This window comes from Ciona robusta, chromosome 3 (genome assembly GCF_009617815.1).
Source record: "Ciona robusta chromosome 3, ASM961781v2".
In the NCBI taxonomy this organism is placed as follows: Eukaryota; Metazoa; Chordata; class Ascidiacea; order Phlebobranchia; family Cionidae; genus Ciona; species Ciona robusta.
In genome coordinates this window covers 7,987,780-8,005,776 of record NC_143237.1, presented here as the reverse complement: position 1 = coordinate 8,005,776, position 17,997 = coordinate 7,987,780, and the positions used below count along the sequence as shown (strand labels likewise).

The following is a 17,997-nucleotide window of genomic DNA, read 5'->3' as shown; positions in this document are numbered from 1 at the left end:
TTCAGGAACAGTTTTTCCTGTTTAGCCGTTACTAAGTCGCATGTACAGCGAACTGTTTTTAGTGATTGCAAATCGTTTGAGTGCTACACACGGCGCTCTAGCACTCATAACAGAAATATGTTGTAATGCGCAAAAGCAATTAACTGTGATTGCCACAACAGCAGCACAAGAAGGATTAGTCGTCAATAACATACAGGTCGATAATGGTGTTTGTACCCCACATCCCCAAGCGAGGTCTCTCGAGACCAAAACATTGCAATTCAAGGAGGTTAATTTGCCTTCAATGGAATTATTGCGCCCACTTGAGTATACTGAATAAGATAATTAAACGTCATTTTCGTCGATTTAGCAACGAAGAGAGAGTTATTACGAGATTGCTTTATATTTGACTCAATTCGTATACTATATACTTAGATGAATTGGTTTATATTGTAGTTCAATTATTTTTTTAAGCAATTGTAAACGGCGCGGCGGTAATTGGTTTTCAATAATGGACATTCCGAGTTAAATACCGACAGACAGAAAAACGGAACAGTTCAGCGTTTTACAACGTCAGCTGTCCAGCACTGCGTCGCTAAGTCTGTGTCAGTTTCACCTGCCTTCTGCACAGGACAGTCACTCGGTTGAACAGCTCGAGTAAAATAGGAAAGAATGAATTTTTCATAACTTGCCTGCAATATAACAAAGACGCATCTCTGTTGAAGAGAATTAGTTATTTTTTTGCTTTGGGAATTACTATAGGAAAATTGAGTTTGATATTTTGCATTAGGAATTGATAAAGTATATTTACAATTTATTTATTGTTCCAGAGCAGGAGGGTATTTAGGATATTATGACAAACAATAAGGCGGATGGAGGATTCGCGACGGCATCACATGACCTTCTCAGAACAATTCAAAACGGGTTTCGAAGTGTTTTATACAGGTGAGAGCATACCTAAAAATTTATATAGCTTTTTGCCAAAAAAATTAGAAATGTTTTTGTCGTTTGGATTTTTATTATAGTTAAACATCGAAAATGTCGATTTGGTACCGAACCCCTATATATACTTTAATATAGTGTCGCACACTATTACGTATTTAAATTTCACTAATTAAAGAATTTCGTTTCGAATATCCGTTCGTTAGTCGCACCCTTGTGTATATAGTAATGCTCCCAAGACCACTTACACGGCAAAAAGTGAAATAAACTAGTTCCCGTAACGATATGACAAGTAGACAAACCTAAATTATTCATGGCCCCGAAGCAGGATAACATTGTTAGAGAGTGAGTAGTTCTATTGTGTCGCGAAATTTCCCGCACCCACGATTCTGTTGGTCCTTTCTCATCACGAAATAACTTACGCAGTTATAATATGCATTTTTATTTTTATTTTCCCAATTACCCAATCTTGAAACTTTTTCCAATTCATATATAGTAGAGTGGGGGGAAGATGGGACACCTTTAGCACATAATATCTTGGAAGTCGCGAAGATACGGTTTTATGATTCTTTGACTGTTCTTTGTTTATTACCAAATGGGACGAAAAAATAGAACGAAAAGGTGTCCCATCTTCCCCCACCCTACTATAGTTACTTTGGGAAAACGCTAATACCGTTAACACATAATCACCTATATTTCCTAACAGTTAACAACACAAAATAACAACGCCCTTTTTGAGGATAAACGATTATATAGTTTTTTATGTAGTTTCACCTTAAAATGAAGATTATGTAGTTTCACCTTAAAATGAATTGTTCTTCAAAATTGCTCGGTCGTTGTTTTATCGTTTAGACTTAAATGGAACTTTCATAAAACTGTTGTATCTTTTTAGTAATAAGGAAGTTTTAAACGATTACGAAAATATTGTATTGTTATGAATTTTCTAAAAATCCTATTAATGTGCTACATATATAGCCTACGCATAGATCTAATGCCAGATACGAAATTTTAGAATGTGTATATGTTTAGAAATCCAGGTCAAACTAGCTAAAACTGGTTTTTATCTTTTTTTCTTATCCTGTTTTCCTCACCGTTACATAAATGTTCATGCAATTTTAATAAGACCCCTGTTTTTGAACAACTATCCTGTTATAGTTATCCCGTGTTATATTGTGTTTGTAAAACTCTTTCAAACATAATCTTATTTTTACCGATTAAGATTATATCACCAATATCTTCATCAAAATATCATATTTTAATAACAGGTTCACCGGAATCGGCAACCCACCATACCAGGAACAAACTTTGGACAGAAACTCAACTTTAAACGAAATTTCACGCAACTCCCAAGAGCATGGAGAAGACCATTTCGAAGAGGACGTCCCACAAACGTAATCTACCTTGACATGGCTTTTGTGGCTCCATGTGTCACCGCTAATGCACCAATGTGCATCAAAAAGTAGCGCAACGAAACAAAAAATCTATTTTCCGTTAGTGTTAATCTTGTCACAAAACTTAATTATCTATTTTGTGGGTGAAGTTCTTGTCAGAGACCCGGGATCTGTGCCAGGTTTAGCCTTCACCCCACAACTTTTTTATGCAGTATTTACCCTGCATTTTCTTAGCATGGTTTATAATAGATGGCTTATGTTATTTTTTCTGCAGTAACAACAAGTGGATGTGGTATGCAATGTGTCTCTGGTTACCCAAACGTTACATGATGGCTTTCTTAAGTGGGTTTGGTTTTTGCATCACTTTTGGCATGCGATGCAATCTGGGCGTGGCAATGGTCGAAATGGCGAACAATTACACAGAAACGTTGGAAAATGGAACGAAAGTTATTATGGTTGGTTTAGGTTGTTGTATATACTGTACATTTAACTGTTTGTACAAGAAGTTTCACACCTTATATAACTACTTTACAGCAATTGGCCTAATTTACACTACTATTTTTAAAGTGAAATGGTCAAAAAAAGATAATTTGTTATACGCAATAGGTATCTGGTTACCTTAGTATAAGTTTGGTCTGTGTAGTCTTGACAGCAAACTCTTTGACGTAAAGCGAGTTTACCGTCATCTTAGGACTACCCTTTTGCCTCAGCCGAGCGCTAATGAATTATTCATTGAAATTATTTGCTGCGGACAGATTGCGCGCCTCGAAAAAACTGTATCTAATTATTCTTGGTCAATTTTCGGTTTGTAAACGAATTACTCGCCTGCGTATCCAAGAAAACTTCGTTAACCGCAAATAAAGTGAAAATGGAAAGGCAGGGGAGTTAGGCCAACTATTTCTATTGATTTTCGTCGCCTGGCTGAACTCAGTTGTCAAAATTCTGTCCGTTTTTATCGACCGGCCGCTCAAAGACTATTTGTTTTTATTACAGCCACCCGACTTGTCATGGTCCTCAGAAAAACAAGGTTTTATTCACGGCTCGTTCTTCTGGGGTTATATTATAACTCAAGTCCCAGGCGGATACCTGGCTTCCCGCCTCAGGGCGAACAGGTAAGTAACACACAAGGCCCTTGAATAGGCCTACTTCGTACAATTAACCACCCACCTCATTATACGCATTAAATACTTGATTTTTAGAGTATTTGGTGTTGCGATCCTCTGTACCTGCTTACTCAACATGTTCCTGCCAGCAGCTGCCAAAGCTCATTGGGTCGTCTTTGTCATCGTACGTGTTATGCAAGGACTAGCTGAGGTATATTTTTATTATGATGAAAAAGACGCAATTTTATAACCGATGACGTAACTCACACCACAAAACGATTTATATTGTTGACTGAGTAGAGTATAGTAGACGCACGTGAGTGTTTTCAATAGGCTCAAATTAATGATTGTGTTGAAAACAAAATTTTATACAGGTCATGACCTTAAGACCTTTAAATATATAGTAGGTTGGGGTAAGATGGGACATCTTTAAAACATAAAATCAAAATATCATGATCGTGTTTTAAACAATTTTAAACAATACTGTGGGATAAGATGGGAAACCATTAGGTTCTAATTTCTTTATTCCATGTGATTTTTTACATTTTGAACGATTCACAACACTCTTTTGGAGTCGCGGGTTGTATAATTCTGTAATATTTTGTTTACTGCCAAATGACATGAAAAACGGGACGAAAACATGTCCCATCTTACCCAACAATACTAGGAATTAAAATAACTGTAATTCTTGCAGGGTGTTTTGTACCCGTCGTGTCACGGGATTTGGAGCAAATGGGCGCCCCCGTTAGAAAGGAGCAGACTAGCAACCATCTCGTTTTCGGGTAAGATTTTTTACTAAAATTTATCAAATATTTTTTTAACGATTTTTTGAACTCGTTTTAGATGTAATTGCCAAGTCACTGAACGACATTTTGCGTGTTCTAAAAAAGCCCTTTACGGCTATACATTGGCTTCAACACTGTACTCTTAATACAACACAGCCTTTGCCAAGCGTTTTTGGGGCTTCGCGTGTAAAAGGTTCGCCAATCCTTTGACGGGCATGCACTTGAAAGGGCACATGCATTAGTGATTGCGAGACGAGTGCGACTTAGCCGCACTTAGAAGCTTTTATTAATCATGACGTACGTCACGTTGTCTGACATGTGAAAACTACGTTATTAAAAAAAAGACAGAACTGTAATTAAATTGTCGCGCGCGCGGAAAAATCAATCTAAACTGGGGGAGTGGGTTCGGTTATTGATGTTGCTGTCTTTCAGTATTTCCGTCTTCAATAAAATCAAGCCGACTGGCAACACTGCAAACGACCAAAGTTCTTATCGCCTTCCGGTGTTAATTAATTAATGTATCCTGGAGTGCAAATCGCGTCGTTTGAGCGTTGCTTTTGCTAGATAGCAAGCCCATATTCTCGACGGGTTCGTTTATTCCGAAATCGCTGAATTTTTCATATAAGCAAGAAGCAAACCATCTTTGCCACTTCCGCGAGGATAAAGGAACAGCCATGATGAAAGAAGGCGATAAATAATTAATCTGAGCTTAAAACTTGCAGGCAGCTACGCTGGTGCTGTGATCGGAATGCCAATTGGAGGAATGTTGGTCGAATACGCGGGGTGGCCTTCTGTATTTTATGTTTTCGGTAAGTGGAACACATGCGGTAATCCAGTACTTTTATTTGTGGCGATCAGCGTGGAGCGGAAATAAGTATATAAACTTAGTTGAGATAAAATGATTGACGTTTTTATTCCCTTTTATCGTCTCATTTGGTAGTAAACAAAGAATGTTTACAGAATTACTATAACCTTATGAGTTTAAAATAGTGTTGTTAATTGTTATAACAGGATTACAACATTTTGAATTCATATTAGTAAACAAAGAAGAGAATTGTTAAACCGTATCCTCAGAACTCCCGTAGACCGTTGTTAAATCTTTAAAACCCGATCGAGATATTTGTAAATTGCGTGTTCAAAGTGTCCTATCTTCCCCCACCCTACTATACATGTTGTGATTTTTTCAGGCAGTTGTGGTATTGCATGGTTCTTTTTATGGACATTCACTTCATACGACTCTCCTGCATCTCACCCACATATAGGAAGAAGTGAACGCATTTACATCGAAGAAAGTATCGGCAAGTCTGACTGTGCAACTATACCAATGGTGAGAACATTATTTAACACATTAGGTAAACTATATGTTCTTAGTGCCCACATAGGAAACCATATATAGGACTGTTCGCTGTATAGGTATATGTTATAGACTCTTTATTTTTCACAAATATTGCAGTTTAGATCGGGCTCCTACAACAAATAACAATAACTCATAAAATAGCTCCCGCATGCTGCTACAATGTAAAATCCCGAATTTAAAAAATATTCAATTGGCAAACAAATCAAAAAATGTAACAGTGCATAACTTTGAGAACGACAGTTCAATTTTGTACACATACACCCACAATAATGGTAGCAAAATTAAGCACAGAATCCCATATACCTTGGTTACGATATGCGGGCCACTACCACGCTAAACCAGCTTTTCTCCCTAGTGGGCAGGAACACCTTGGAAGAAATTTTTGACCTCCCTTCCAGTATGGGCGATTATCGTTGCCAACTTCTGCAGAAGCTGGACCTTCTATCTTCTTATTATCAGCCAACCCGCTTATTTTGAGCAAGTCCTAAAATATGACATTTCACAGGTAAACTGTTAAATCATAATCTTTATTATACAGGGTTAAAATGAAATAAGAATTTCCGTAAATCTGTTTTTTTTGGAATTGATTATAGTAAGTGCACGTGATAAATGAATGAATAAATGAATTTATCTTATTTTATCCTGGTATATCAACGAGAATCGTTATACTGGTGTTATATCGTTACACCGGTGTTTTATTTTACATACCTCGTGTCCGCTTACTAGTTACAACACGTGTACCCTTGTGAATATTTTGGGGGTTATGTAACAGAATACCCATAATTCTAATGTCACGTGTATCCGGCCGGCGGCCATTATTATCATCATCGTTGTGTAGACCGCATGTTAATCATAACTGAGTTCGTACTAATCGTACATATACAATACAAGCTTCTTCAAGGTCACGCCTGCTTATATAATCGAACCTCAACATTACAGGTTATACCCTTTATATTGGAAAAAAACAAACTACTGCTCTTTCATATTTATCGTCAAACATGTATACCGAAAGTAGGATTCGAACTTATAGTTTTTTGAACCTCTTTGATCCAGTTTTTCCATATTTTAGCTTGGATTCCTTGCAGCCGTTCCTCACTTGGTGATGACGATCATAGTTCCGTTTGGTGGCGTGCTTGCTGACTTTCTGCGAAAAAAAGAGATTTTGTCAACGACTAATGTTAGAAAAGTGATGAACTGTGGGGGTAAGAATTAAAATTCGAATTGGTTTATTGCAACTTCATTTGCACTATAGTGTTTCTAGTTTTTAGTTTCATATTTAAAAAATGTAAAGGTTTTAAAAACATGCGTGAACGTACTGTTCAAACCATTTGGTAGCTTTCAAATAGAGTGGGTAGGGGTAAGATGGTGCGTTTTCATTTTCTACCGTCGTATTTGGTGGTAAACACAAAATATTCACATAACTATATAGCCGTACCTTTACGACTCTAAAATAAATTTATTGTTAAAAACATGATTAGGAAATTTGCAACCATCTTACCCCACAGTACCACAGTACTATATATACATTTCCTTCAAAGTTTTACATGTTTTTCCACAAAATTAATTAAGCAGCTAAATAAATGTCACCCCGACAGTTAGAGAAATTGCATTTAAATTTCTCTTCCATCAAAGTCCAAATAAACTCTCATTGATTACCAGGGTTCGGGATGGAGGCGTTGTTTCTTCTTATCCTCGCTTGCAGTCATGGGCATACTGCTTCTATAGTGTGCCTGGTGTTCGCCGTCGGTTTCAGTGGATTCGCCATTTCAGGTTAATGGTCTTATCTTTTGTTCTTGAACTGCCTTAACATATAACCTTTAACGTCGCTTATAAAATATTAATACGCTAAATTAAAACGCAACCGTATATAACAGGCTGTTTAACGGCTTTAATAAGGTGTCTCCTTGTACAACCTGTACGTCCATTTTAAGGAGCTAGTTGTCTCATAAATACTTCATTCGTTTGGCAGGCTTCAACGTGAACCACCTAGATATTGCTCCGAGATACGCGAGTATATTAATGGGCCTTTCCAATGGTGCAGGGACACTGTCAGGGATGATATGTCCTCTCCTGGTCAGCTACATTACACGGACAAAGGTTTGTATATGTAACGTGCTTCGGATAGCTATTTTTGTATATGCTGCTGATGGGTGGTGTTTCGACTGCGGGTACAATATAGCAGTTCAGGGCAAGGGGGATACCGTTAGCACATAATATCTCATATATTCATCATCGAGTTTTTAAGAAATAACAACACTATTTTAGAGTTGCAAATATTTACTGCCCCTATATAGTTCGGTATATAGAAAGACATTGCTAAAACCAATTGTTTTCAAAACCCTATAGTTACTCGGCGGTTGGTTTCTATAAAAACAGGGCAATATTATAAACATGGAAATATTACAGTAATTCATTTCGTCCTATTTGCAAAGGAGTCAAAACCACACAATTCTCGAGCGCGTTCAAGAATGTAGCATAAACAGTTTAAATATTTGATTGCCCAAACCATTGGGCGCTTTAAAAGAATAGGGCAACAGTATGACGTGGTAGCAACGAAAATATACTAATACGTTAGAACAAACTATATATAGAAAGCTTTAATAAACTGTTTCTGGCAATTTTATTGTAAACAACCTATACGTTTCGTCTCATGAGACGTTTTCATCAGAAACGCCAACGTACTTCCACCTGCAAAAGCCGTTTTAGCCTAACTATAAACCGAGTTCTTTCCTACATTATGCGCTTTGTCTAAACATATGTTGCGACCAATATTCTCGTAAAATAAACTTCATCTACATTTTAAGCTACTGGTATGATTTCAAACGAAAACTTTAGCCTTTGTATAAAAATTGTAACTTTATGCATGTATATTGTAAACATTGATTTTACAGACGGAGGAAGATTGGAAAGTGGTGTTCGTGATCGCATCATGTATTCACTTTAGTGGAGTCATATTTTACGCTTTCTTTGCATCTGGTGAGAGGCAACCATGGGCCGACCCACCCCAGGAAGAAGTTGGTATTTTAGACGGGGAAAACTTCGCCGCTTCCCCGTCAATGACCTCGTTTCGTCGTCGATCCGGAATGTCTCGCGGATCTTCCTCCTCGGATTCGATGTTCGGCGAGGGTCCGGATGACTTGTATGTAAAGAAACTTACGAACGGTGTCTACAATCCGAATTTCGAGGGAGGACCTCGGAGTAAAAGATTTAGCACCGCCGGGGAGGAGGAAGATCAGCAGATGACGGAAGCGCAGATGAAACGGACGATGTATGTCACTTCCAAGCTCACATCCGATGGTCCTTCCTACGATGTTGTTACGGAGACAGTACAACAACCAGCGGTGGACGAATTATTTCAAGGAGTAAGGGAAAATGAGAAATATTACAAGCATTAATGTTTGTGAAGTTGTGATCGGGCCATTGCACACATTGAACAGATATTTATGTTTAGATTCGAACTTTTTCGAGGTCTATGACTCTGCAAATGAGTTTCATATTTTTCAGTTTTAATCAATAGGTTTATTATAGCTGAATTTGCATAATACAGTCAGGATGTTATATATCTCTATTACACGTATATAGTTCAATAATTGCGCAGCATATTTAGTGCACTGTGATCACAAATTCTTCACCTATTCATCAGTTGGTTGGACATGCAGTAGGCTATAACAATTTTATTTAATGTAAGTTCGTGTTGTCGTTGATTATTTTGTTCAGGTTTAATATTCTGTCTCCACTTTTGGCTGAGATTACATTTATCACTGTCTCCTACACTTTACTGTCGGTGAATTACAGATTAGAAGAAATTGCTTCAATAAAAAGGAGCTGCAAGGCAATATAATAAATAAATTAGTATTGATTCTGATGGAAAACATACGCTTGAAACAGTGCAATATTACAGCAGGACACATATGACCTACTACCATATAACACCGTTGTAATTGTGCCTTGAGACGAAAACAAGTGCCGCACGCATTTTCCGTTGATGTTGATTGCCCCCACGCCGGCGCTTATTTCGCCTGTATTCTTAGTTGCTCTAAGGCTGTGTCTTTTAATCAGCAGTGACTGTGTGTTAGTGTTATAGTGGTTGGTGCACGGCCTACCGGTTTATGGTGTATTACATCTGATGTCGACATTAGACAGCAACGTTCCACCAAAACTGATGTCGGTTATTTTATTAGATAAGACTTGTAAGTTATATGTACTACTGTATTAGGTAAACAGCTGTAACAGGTTAACTGTTACGTCACTGGCATTTCACATGAAGAACAACTGTGCAATATAAAGGTATTTTTAAACATTTATGTTGTTGTTGTTACTGTTTGTGCTAATATGTTTTTTTTTCGATAGCATATTTGAATTTCTTTGTTATAGTTATATAAGAATATGTTTAGAGTTGTTTAGAATGTCCAAGTTTGATGTAGTCGACTTTTTTTGGCATTCGACTGCTTTTAACCTTTTTAAGTTGTTTATGTATATGCCGACAAGTTTGTTATTCTAACGCTTGTATAGAATTGCCAGGGCGTTTATAATGTGGCTGGAGTCGGTTATGGAAAGCGTTGAACGTTAAACCCGCAATATCCTTCGAACGCCGCCTAACCATGGCGCCATAGTTTTTATACCCCTAGTACTCGGCCGCACCTAAAAGTCTGAAACGATTGACTATAAGGGTACTTACTAAAAATTGTTTAAGCAGTCGTATTGGCAGAACGAAAAAGCAATTTTTAACACATAATGGTTTTCATGTACATTTTAAAGGATGCAAAATCAAATGAATAAAAATGCAGTTCGTCCCTAAAAATCGTGCGGCAAATGTAGATCAGATATTCTTAAAATAATGCAATCACATATATATGGTGTAAGTATAAAATCCTTACGTTACAAAACATAAGCAAATATTGAACTTAAATTTGCAAAGCCAGGCAACGAAACCGGACGAATGCATGACATTCTGGCACCTTTGATGATTTTGAAAGCAAATGTGTAAGCTACACGGCAAGATATAAATTTTATTAAAATAAGAAGAATTAAATGTACTGCAGTGAAAGGATGGAAAAGGTCTTTAGGGGCCGTTTAACTTGTTAAATCGCGACACGTCGTGATGGGTTTTGAACCACAACGAGTGCGATGGCTTAGGTTCGCAATTAAAACGAATACTTTAATTTTGATGTACTAACGCCCGCACAGAAAGGGGAATTATGTTCACAGTGCATAATTGTGAGAGTGCGTGATCTGCACATGACAGCTTAAAATTCAAGTGCAACTAGCTTCTATATATATTTCACTCTTGTTAAAAGCAGCAATTAAGCTTGGCGATTGTGTGATACAGAATGTGAGCTTAGTGATGCTTGCAATATACAGCAAATTTGTGTGTTAAGGGGATTACGCAAACACAATGATTACGCAATATACAAATTAACTATTACGTAAAAGTGCGCTTTCACGCAGTCAAGGACCGACAAGTGAACCACGCATGTGTCCCATCGCACATACCAACAAAAACGTGTACAGTGAAATTAATTACGTTGCAACAACAGCTCGGGATTTGAAAATCGCTAATCTACGCAGGACACACAAAAAAAACGTGTATAAGCAACCGCATCAGACAGTTATACAAAAATTTGCGTTTATAATACAGTTCTTTTAAAACTTGTGCCCAGACTGGGTTATGTCTCTTCCAAAGCGCAGCAGTAGTTCAGCTTTCAAACCGTCATCAGATGTATTGGTAATAAAAGTATTACAATTATTAAGATTGAATAACACCTTTTTTAAAGCACCACGTCGGTTATGGGCTTTTGCTGGCCTGTGACCTGTTCGGAGTGTGACGTTACTGATGATATGACGTCACGGGGTATGACGTCATTGGGTGTGACGTCACCCTACGTCATCAACGCGGTATCTGAATGCGTGGCATGGTGCTCGACGTAGCTTATTGCGTAATTTCTTCCGTTGTTATTGTCCCAGAATGTCCGGCCCGATAACGGTAGTCTGTAACCCACTGCCATTTCGATGACGTCATTGCTTTGTATATCGCTTGGCGCAACACAGTGAAAGGAAAACTGATCCTGATTGAAATTATGAACGGTGGACACGAAACACGCGGGAATATCCGAAAAGGATCTGGAAATTGAAACGTATATGTTATTATTGACATATAGTCTTTGTATTATAGGGTGGGGGAGAACACGAGACCTTTTTAATTGGCACATTATATACAAATATCCTGATAGTGTTTTAAGCAACTAATAACGGTCTATGGTAGTTGTGAGGAAACGGTTTTATATTTTTTTGATTCTTCTTAGTTTACTACAAAATGTGCAAAGTGTCCCATCTCCCCCCACCTTACTAAACATGTATATATATTGAATCGTAAATTTAAAGGAATCCGAAAAATCGTGCGGTTGTCGGTATGGGCGACCAAAACACAGTCATACGCCCTGCTATAGACGATTAAGACCGTATACCTCCATTTATTCGCTGTGTAACGGACGAAAACTTGTTTTTGAAACTCAAGATTGACGACTCGTATAACGCCTGTGAGTGACAGAGAAAATGGAAGGATCGAAATACTTTCCAAACAAACGTTTTGACTTGATATCCTAGGTATAAAAATCAGATTATTAAATATGAATGTTTAGCACTGTGGGGTAGGATGAATACCGTGAACCATGCCCTACTAAATGTATTGTATATAGGACATTCGTTGGCAGCTATTTAATATTTCCTTTTTTTATTCAATTAAGGACACCAACATTGTGAGGATACGGTAATAATTCTTTGAATATTTGTGTTTGCTACTAAATAAGACGATAAAACTGAATAGAAATATGTCACTAAGGCCTAACCCGCTATATATAAATGAAGTTCTCACACATACCTATACGGTTAAATAATACACCCTTAGCGTTTGATGGTGTAACAAAGCCTACGCAGAAATCACGCCCTACCTTCTCTGAAAACTTGGGTCCAAAAAAGGTTGCTGAAAGTTTACATTGAGAGAAAAATGTGTCCGAACTGTATCAAAACTCCCTCCAGCGTATAGTTCCATTCCCGACGGTTCCCCGTCGACTTGCGCTCGTACTTTGTCTAATGCCTTCAGTTACATTAAACGTGTTAATACCATATGACGTACCTCGTAATATGACGCAACCATATGTCAACACCTTAGACTTATAACTTGCCAACAAGTTATTTTGACGTGACACCTTTATCAAGTTACATATGTGTCTACTGACAGACGAACCTCTTTTAAACGTGGCGGTACGTTATGATCGTCTTGTTTAAATGATATGCGCACTTCCAAATCAAGGCCACGAGAATCCGCAAAATGAACAGACTTTCTTCTACGCACGGTGCTTGCCGCATGTGTCACGCATCCATTATCTGTGTCTGACCTTGAACGACGTACCGGGTTTGGAACGTGAAAGACTTCCAGCTCGTCCTCTGTACTTCTGCATACATTATAGGTATCTATATTATTACGTCATACACCGTACGTAAGAAAATCTTGCATATCATACCGCTAGTCCGCTACTATTTAAAAAAGGAAAAACCAAGACAATAGAACTTCCCTACAATGTCCAATTAAAAAATGTTTTTTTTAACAAGTTTAAAACTACGAATATACATAAAAGTTTTTGTCTTACGCTTGTGCTTGCTGTTTTTCTTCGGTCCCAGATGCATTCGCTTTTCGGGGTGTTTTATCAACAAAAACCTTGTCGTCCAAGTTATCTAAGATATCTGTCATGTCAAACACACCCGTCTCGTCAGAGTGGGTTGTCAACGGTTCTTCATTACAGAATAAGTCGTTTTGCTCTAACATTTCACAATCTTCCAGTTCTTTGTCATTACCCGTTCGTTCTTTGAAGTTATCGTTTTGTGTAGTTGCTGGCATTGCAGGATCGGACAGCTGCCTTTTTAATTCACCAGTTCCTCGTCTGGGAACATCTTTGCTGGGTGAAAACGTACTCGTAGCTTCTACTGTTAGTACAGTTTGCACCGCATCGACTTCATTGCTTGCGGGAGATGATAGAGAATCTATCATACCCGGTTCTTCATCATTTGGATGCTGGTCGTTGGGTACAAGCATATTCTCTGTGGTAGATTCATAAGTAAATTGATCTGTGACGCAACAGCACTCTCGTGGTGATGCAACAATGCAAGAATATCCCACACTGTCGAAGGCAAATAAATTAGTTAGAGAGTGAGTTTTTAGTTTATTTTTGTTGTTTGAAACAACTGAATCCCGGTAAAAAGTTTCAAAATTCTGCAATCTGCTTGGCGCGCTGTTACGCAGGGGTTGTGTAATATGAATATCCTCGTCTGAACCGGAGTGGTGGTGTTTTGGTAATTGTACTTCCGTTGGGTGAATGGAAAACATTTCAGAGTTCATGTTAACAAAACTATTCCAGTACTTTTAAGTTGCGTATAATTAGAATCGACTGTAAGCATTGCTACCTTAAATGCAAAATTTTAACCACAATCTCACAGGTCTAGTTTTGCAGAAAATAAGTAGATTAGAGTAAATGAATCAAGAGCTTTTATTTGGAAATGTACAATCTATTACGGTAGCACAAAAGCGCTAAATACTATTTATTATGCTATAGACCTCGCGGTAAACTGATACGGGTTCAAATTATTGATTTATAAAACACAGCTATATACGACGGTATATACGCCTTATATCGATTCGGTATATGCAAACACATATTTTCGACCAAAATATAATATTTATTATACTATAATATTTATGTGTATTCTACCTCAGGGTAAAAGCTTGCTTAATGGGTAAAAAACACAGACATATATCGACAATCTATATCTAAATTCTTATCTGCTCTTTATCCAGCTTACGTACCAACAACGTCACAGCAGCTCTATTGATTCAAGGGCAAATGGGAAGTCGACTTTGTAAGGCATACAGAGAGAACACAAACATAACGCTACTCAACAAGGTACCATACATTGATACATACATACCTATTCATATACCGGTTAACGTATGTGCAGAATTTTGTGTTTATCTGTATTACAAGCTGAAATGTATTTGTAACAAGATAACCTGAAAGAACCAGCGTGTCTATACCAATTACGCTAAGTTAGGAGTCTCTGTGATTACATTTATCGACCAAACATGTGAATGGAAACCAATAATACGCAGGCCCAAAAGTTGTAAGCAATTGCTAGCCCTCACATACACATACATCAGGTCTGTTGCATATACATGTATGTAAACTTGTGGACCAACTTTACAAATAAGAGCCCAGAGTAGACATTAGACAATATACGTTGTAACGAGTGTTTTAATTTATACTTGTATTTTATTAGTGCTATACCTTTTTCAAGAAGTACAATTCTCTGTATATTGATTATATGAAGCGCATCCAATATCTGATTGGTTAGCCTACCGGAAATTACGTATGGTCCTAGTAGCAGACCTCTGCATAATATAGCAACGTCATTTTGGCGTTAAGCATTAAACATCGTATTTATCACAACCTACCTCACAAAATACTATGCCTCACCCGAAAAATTATTGACCAATGTGTTTTCTGACTGTACATTTGTTTGCCACGACTTAAACTAACATCGAGTCCATACAAACCGTAACATACGCCTACAAATCACACATTTTCAGCAACGCCAATACGACGATTTGGTTGCGCGTTTTTTTTGCATTTTCCTAGAAAACCGTACAGTTTTTCCAGGAAATGCATACACCACAACGACGCCGTTATCTAAGACCACTTTTTGTATAATAAAAAATTCAAAAGGGGTCGCTTCAGAAAATACTCTTTCAAAATACAAGCTGTTACTGATAAACTTGGTTGTACTAGGCTATCAGATATATTTCAATATTTATTAACAAATATGCACTTCGAGTTATAACCACACATCCCTTGCTCTCTTTCTTATCGACTGTAAACAAATGATGCTTCTACGACCAATCTTATACGCAGAAATACGCGTGTGAACGCACGTGCAACTAGAAAAGCTTTATCATTTTGAAAATAGATAGAGAGCATAACGACACGCCAGGATAAAAGAGAGATGGGCCTCCTTCCAGCAAACTTTTTTTGTTCACTTCTCTCGTTTGATGCACACGTGCATTTTGTCACGTTTGTTTTTAATGGTTTGCGGCTTAATGTTTATTTACAATCATTTTATTTATACCCAACTTTCGACTGTTCTGTATCGAGATTCCCTACGCGCATTTCCTAACCACCATAGCGTAGTTGTAATGTTAAGTTCCCTTCGTTACTCCATATTAGGTTGGGGTGAAAAGGTTTGTTTTAATCTCTTTCATCGTCTCTTTAAGTAGTAAACAAAGAGTATTTAGAAGATTACACAGCCGTATGCTTTAAAAAAGCGTTGCTATTGTTAAAAACAAGATTACGAAATCTAGGATATCGTGTTATCTTATTCCACAGTACTATAGATACAGTGTGAGTTACCTTGCTCTTTTACTATTTTATTATTATGCCGGTATGTGACTTGCTAAGTTCTCTATATGGTGGGAGAAGATGGGAAACCTTTTCACTGTATTTTCTCGTTCCATTTGGTAGTAAACAAAGATTTTTAAAAGAAATATAATATCATATCCTCACTACTTATATTGTTTTAAAAATGATTAGATATTACGATAATATGTGCTAAAGGTCTCCCATCTCCCCCCTACCCTAATATATTATGCTTAAATTAAGCACGGTTATGGCAGTTTGTAATATATGCGATATTGTACTATACAAATGGTACGTTTCTTTTATACATTATTTTAACAAAATGTTAATTTGCTGGCCAACTGTCTATTTAATAGCGCAGCTAGTCCTGTAAAATCGTTGCATATTATGCAATGCATCGTCTGGCCTATAATGCGCCCTAAAAATATAAGAAACTTATCGATTTGATCTCAGTTGAACTGTGTCGTAAATTTGGACTTTATATGTCGGGCTTACATCCGGGTTAATATTTGACAAGTTCAGCATTACAAGTAATGTATACATTTCAAATTATCCTTTATGTATATTCACTTGACCACAGTGGAAGTAAATGTTTCGGTTCAATCCCAGTTGAACTGTACCGAAAACGTGGACCTTCAAATCCTGGTACATCCGTGTTAATATTTAAAGTCCCAAGCCAAGTTCAGCTATTTCAAATTATTCCTTTTATTTATTTACTTCAGCAGGAAAGCTGACGTACATCTTAATATGGATACACCAACACCTCGCTTTGTTGACTTCCGCTTAGCTAAACCAACAGCAAGGTCAAGCTCAGCCGCAAATGTCTGTTTTTATTCCACTATTTGTTTGAAGCCTGCACTGCAAAAGGTCGTTCGGTCCCTTAAGAATAACACGCATGCGTCTGGACGGTTTAATCGCTTGTTTGACGTAGTTTTAATCCGCTTGGAAAATCGGTAATTAGTGACACTAAAAGTAATTTATAGCTGACGGTTAAGCTGAGAAAGTGAGCTACAATGTAAACACCGACTAAAATTTGTCACTATTACAATACCGGTTATAAGATTTTCAGATGCATAGAAACTCTATGCAGGTATTGGAAAGATAGTAAGATCCTACCTTAATCTGTTGGTCCGAGTCCAATATTCCATTAGTCGCCAATCCAATGGTTATGTCAAGCTTAACCCTAATATCGACCTACCACCAACTAATATGTAACACTCAATCCCCATCTCTTAAATAGTATATCGCAGAATATTCCGGAAGAGTTAGCCGTTTACAAGTTGTGATGTCAGAGCGACGTCACGGATACGTCAGAGTACTCGTGATCTAACGGATCGAAGTCGAAAACGAGAGAGGCTATTTAAGCGAGCGTGTTAGGATAAAGAAAGAGAAAGGCGTAAAGGGGCGTAGACTTGTTCGGTATGTGTAGGAGAAGAGAGCGTCTGACAACAACAACAAACTCCAATCACGTACACAGTTTGGACCCAGGATAGACGTTAGCTATCTGTGTATACCGGCACCATGCATGTGGGTATAGGCACGAGATATCTTAGAAGCACGATCGTTTATTTTTAAGATAAAATATCGATTTCACTGCCAAAAAATGTACGCTTACATTAATGAATGACTGAAAATACTCATGCGGAGAAATATTTGCAGAATTAAAAAAAAACAATTTTTGATTCAAACCACACGCCAGCTGAAACATCGCAGTGTATACGCCCAGAACGGGAAGTTAGCGAATACCTTCTTAGAAAGCAGTATAATGGAAGCAACCAAGCGAACATTATTAAATTGCCAACCTTTTCAGTTTACTTGTTGCTTCACAAAAGCTCAAGGTGAAACCAAGTTTAAGTAGAGCTTTAAACATAACAATAGTAACCTTAAAGTAAATATCGATGTAGCTATGCTAAAACATATTTGTGTTGCGTCCAAAATCTGAACTGACATTACATTAACAAATCATGAAATGTATTTCCG

General features: G+C 37.5%; 2 protein-coding genes across 4 annotated transcripts; one reads left to right on the top strand and one right to left on the bottom strand.

The window, feature by feature from the left end:
• The first annotated feature begins 788 nt into the window (after positions 1-788).
• On the top strand, positions 789-9,328 carry LOC149738824 (vesicular glutamate transporter 1-like). The gene is made up of 13 exons (XM_089874997.1): positions 789-924; positions 2,187-2,312; positions 2,587-2,767; positions 3,306-3,424; positions 3,512-3,626; positions 4,110-4,197; positions 4,923-5,009; positions 5,388-5,527; positions 5,913-6,062; positions 6,627-6,759; positions 7,217-7,327; positions 7,527-7,654; positions 8,449-9,328. Exons 1-13 carry the CDS (start codon positions 833-835, stop codon positions 8,950-8,952), a joined length of 1,974 nt encoding a protein of 657 aa, XP_089731123.1. The 5' UTR covers positions 789-832; the 3' UTR covers positions 8,953-9,328.
• A 950-nt stretch (positions 9,329-10,278) lies between these two features.
• Positions 10,279-17,275, bottom strand: LOC149738823 (protein phosphatase 1 regulatory subunit 3B-like). Of its 3 annotated transcripts, none has more exons than XM_089875000.1 (6): positions 17,134-17,275; positions 13,204-13,731; positions 12,801-13,008; positions 12,505-12,650; positions 12,022-12,156; positions 10,279-11,677 (listed from the first exon to the last, which is right to left on the bottom strand). In XM_089875000.1, exons 1-6 carry the CDS (start codon positions 17,163-17,165, stop codon positions 11,437-11,439), a joined length of 1,290 nt encoding a protein of 429 aa, XP_089731126.1. In that variant the 5' UTR covers positions 17,166-17,275; the 3' UTR covers positions 10,279-11,436. The 3 variants fall into 3 exon arrangements, with proteins under 3 accessions (XP_089731126.1, XP_089731127.1, XP_089731125.1); XM_089875001.1 differs by having other exon boundaries at positions 13,204-13,651; XM_089874999.1 differs by lacking the exon at positions 17,134-17,275 and having other exon boundaries at positions 13,204-14,412.
• Between the last annotated feature and the right edge of the window lie 722 nt (positions 17,276-17,997).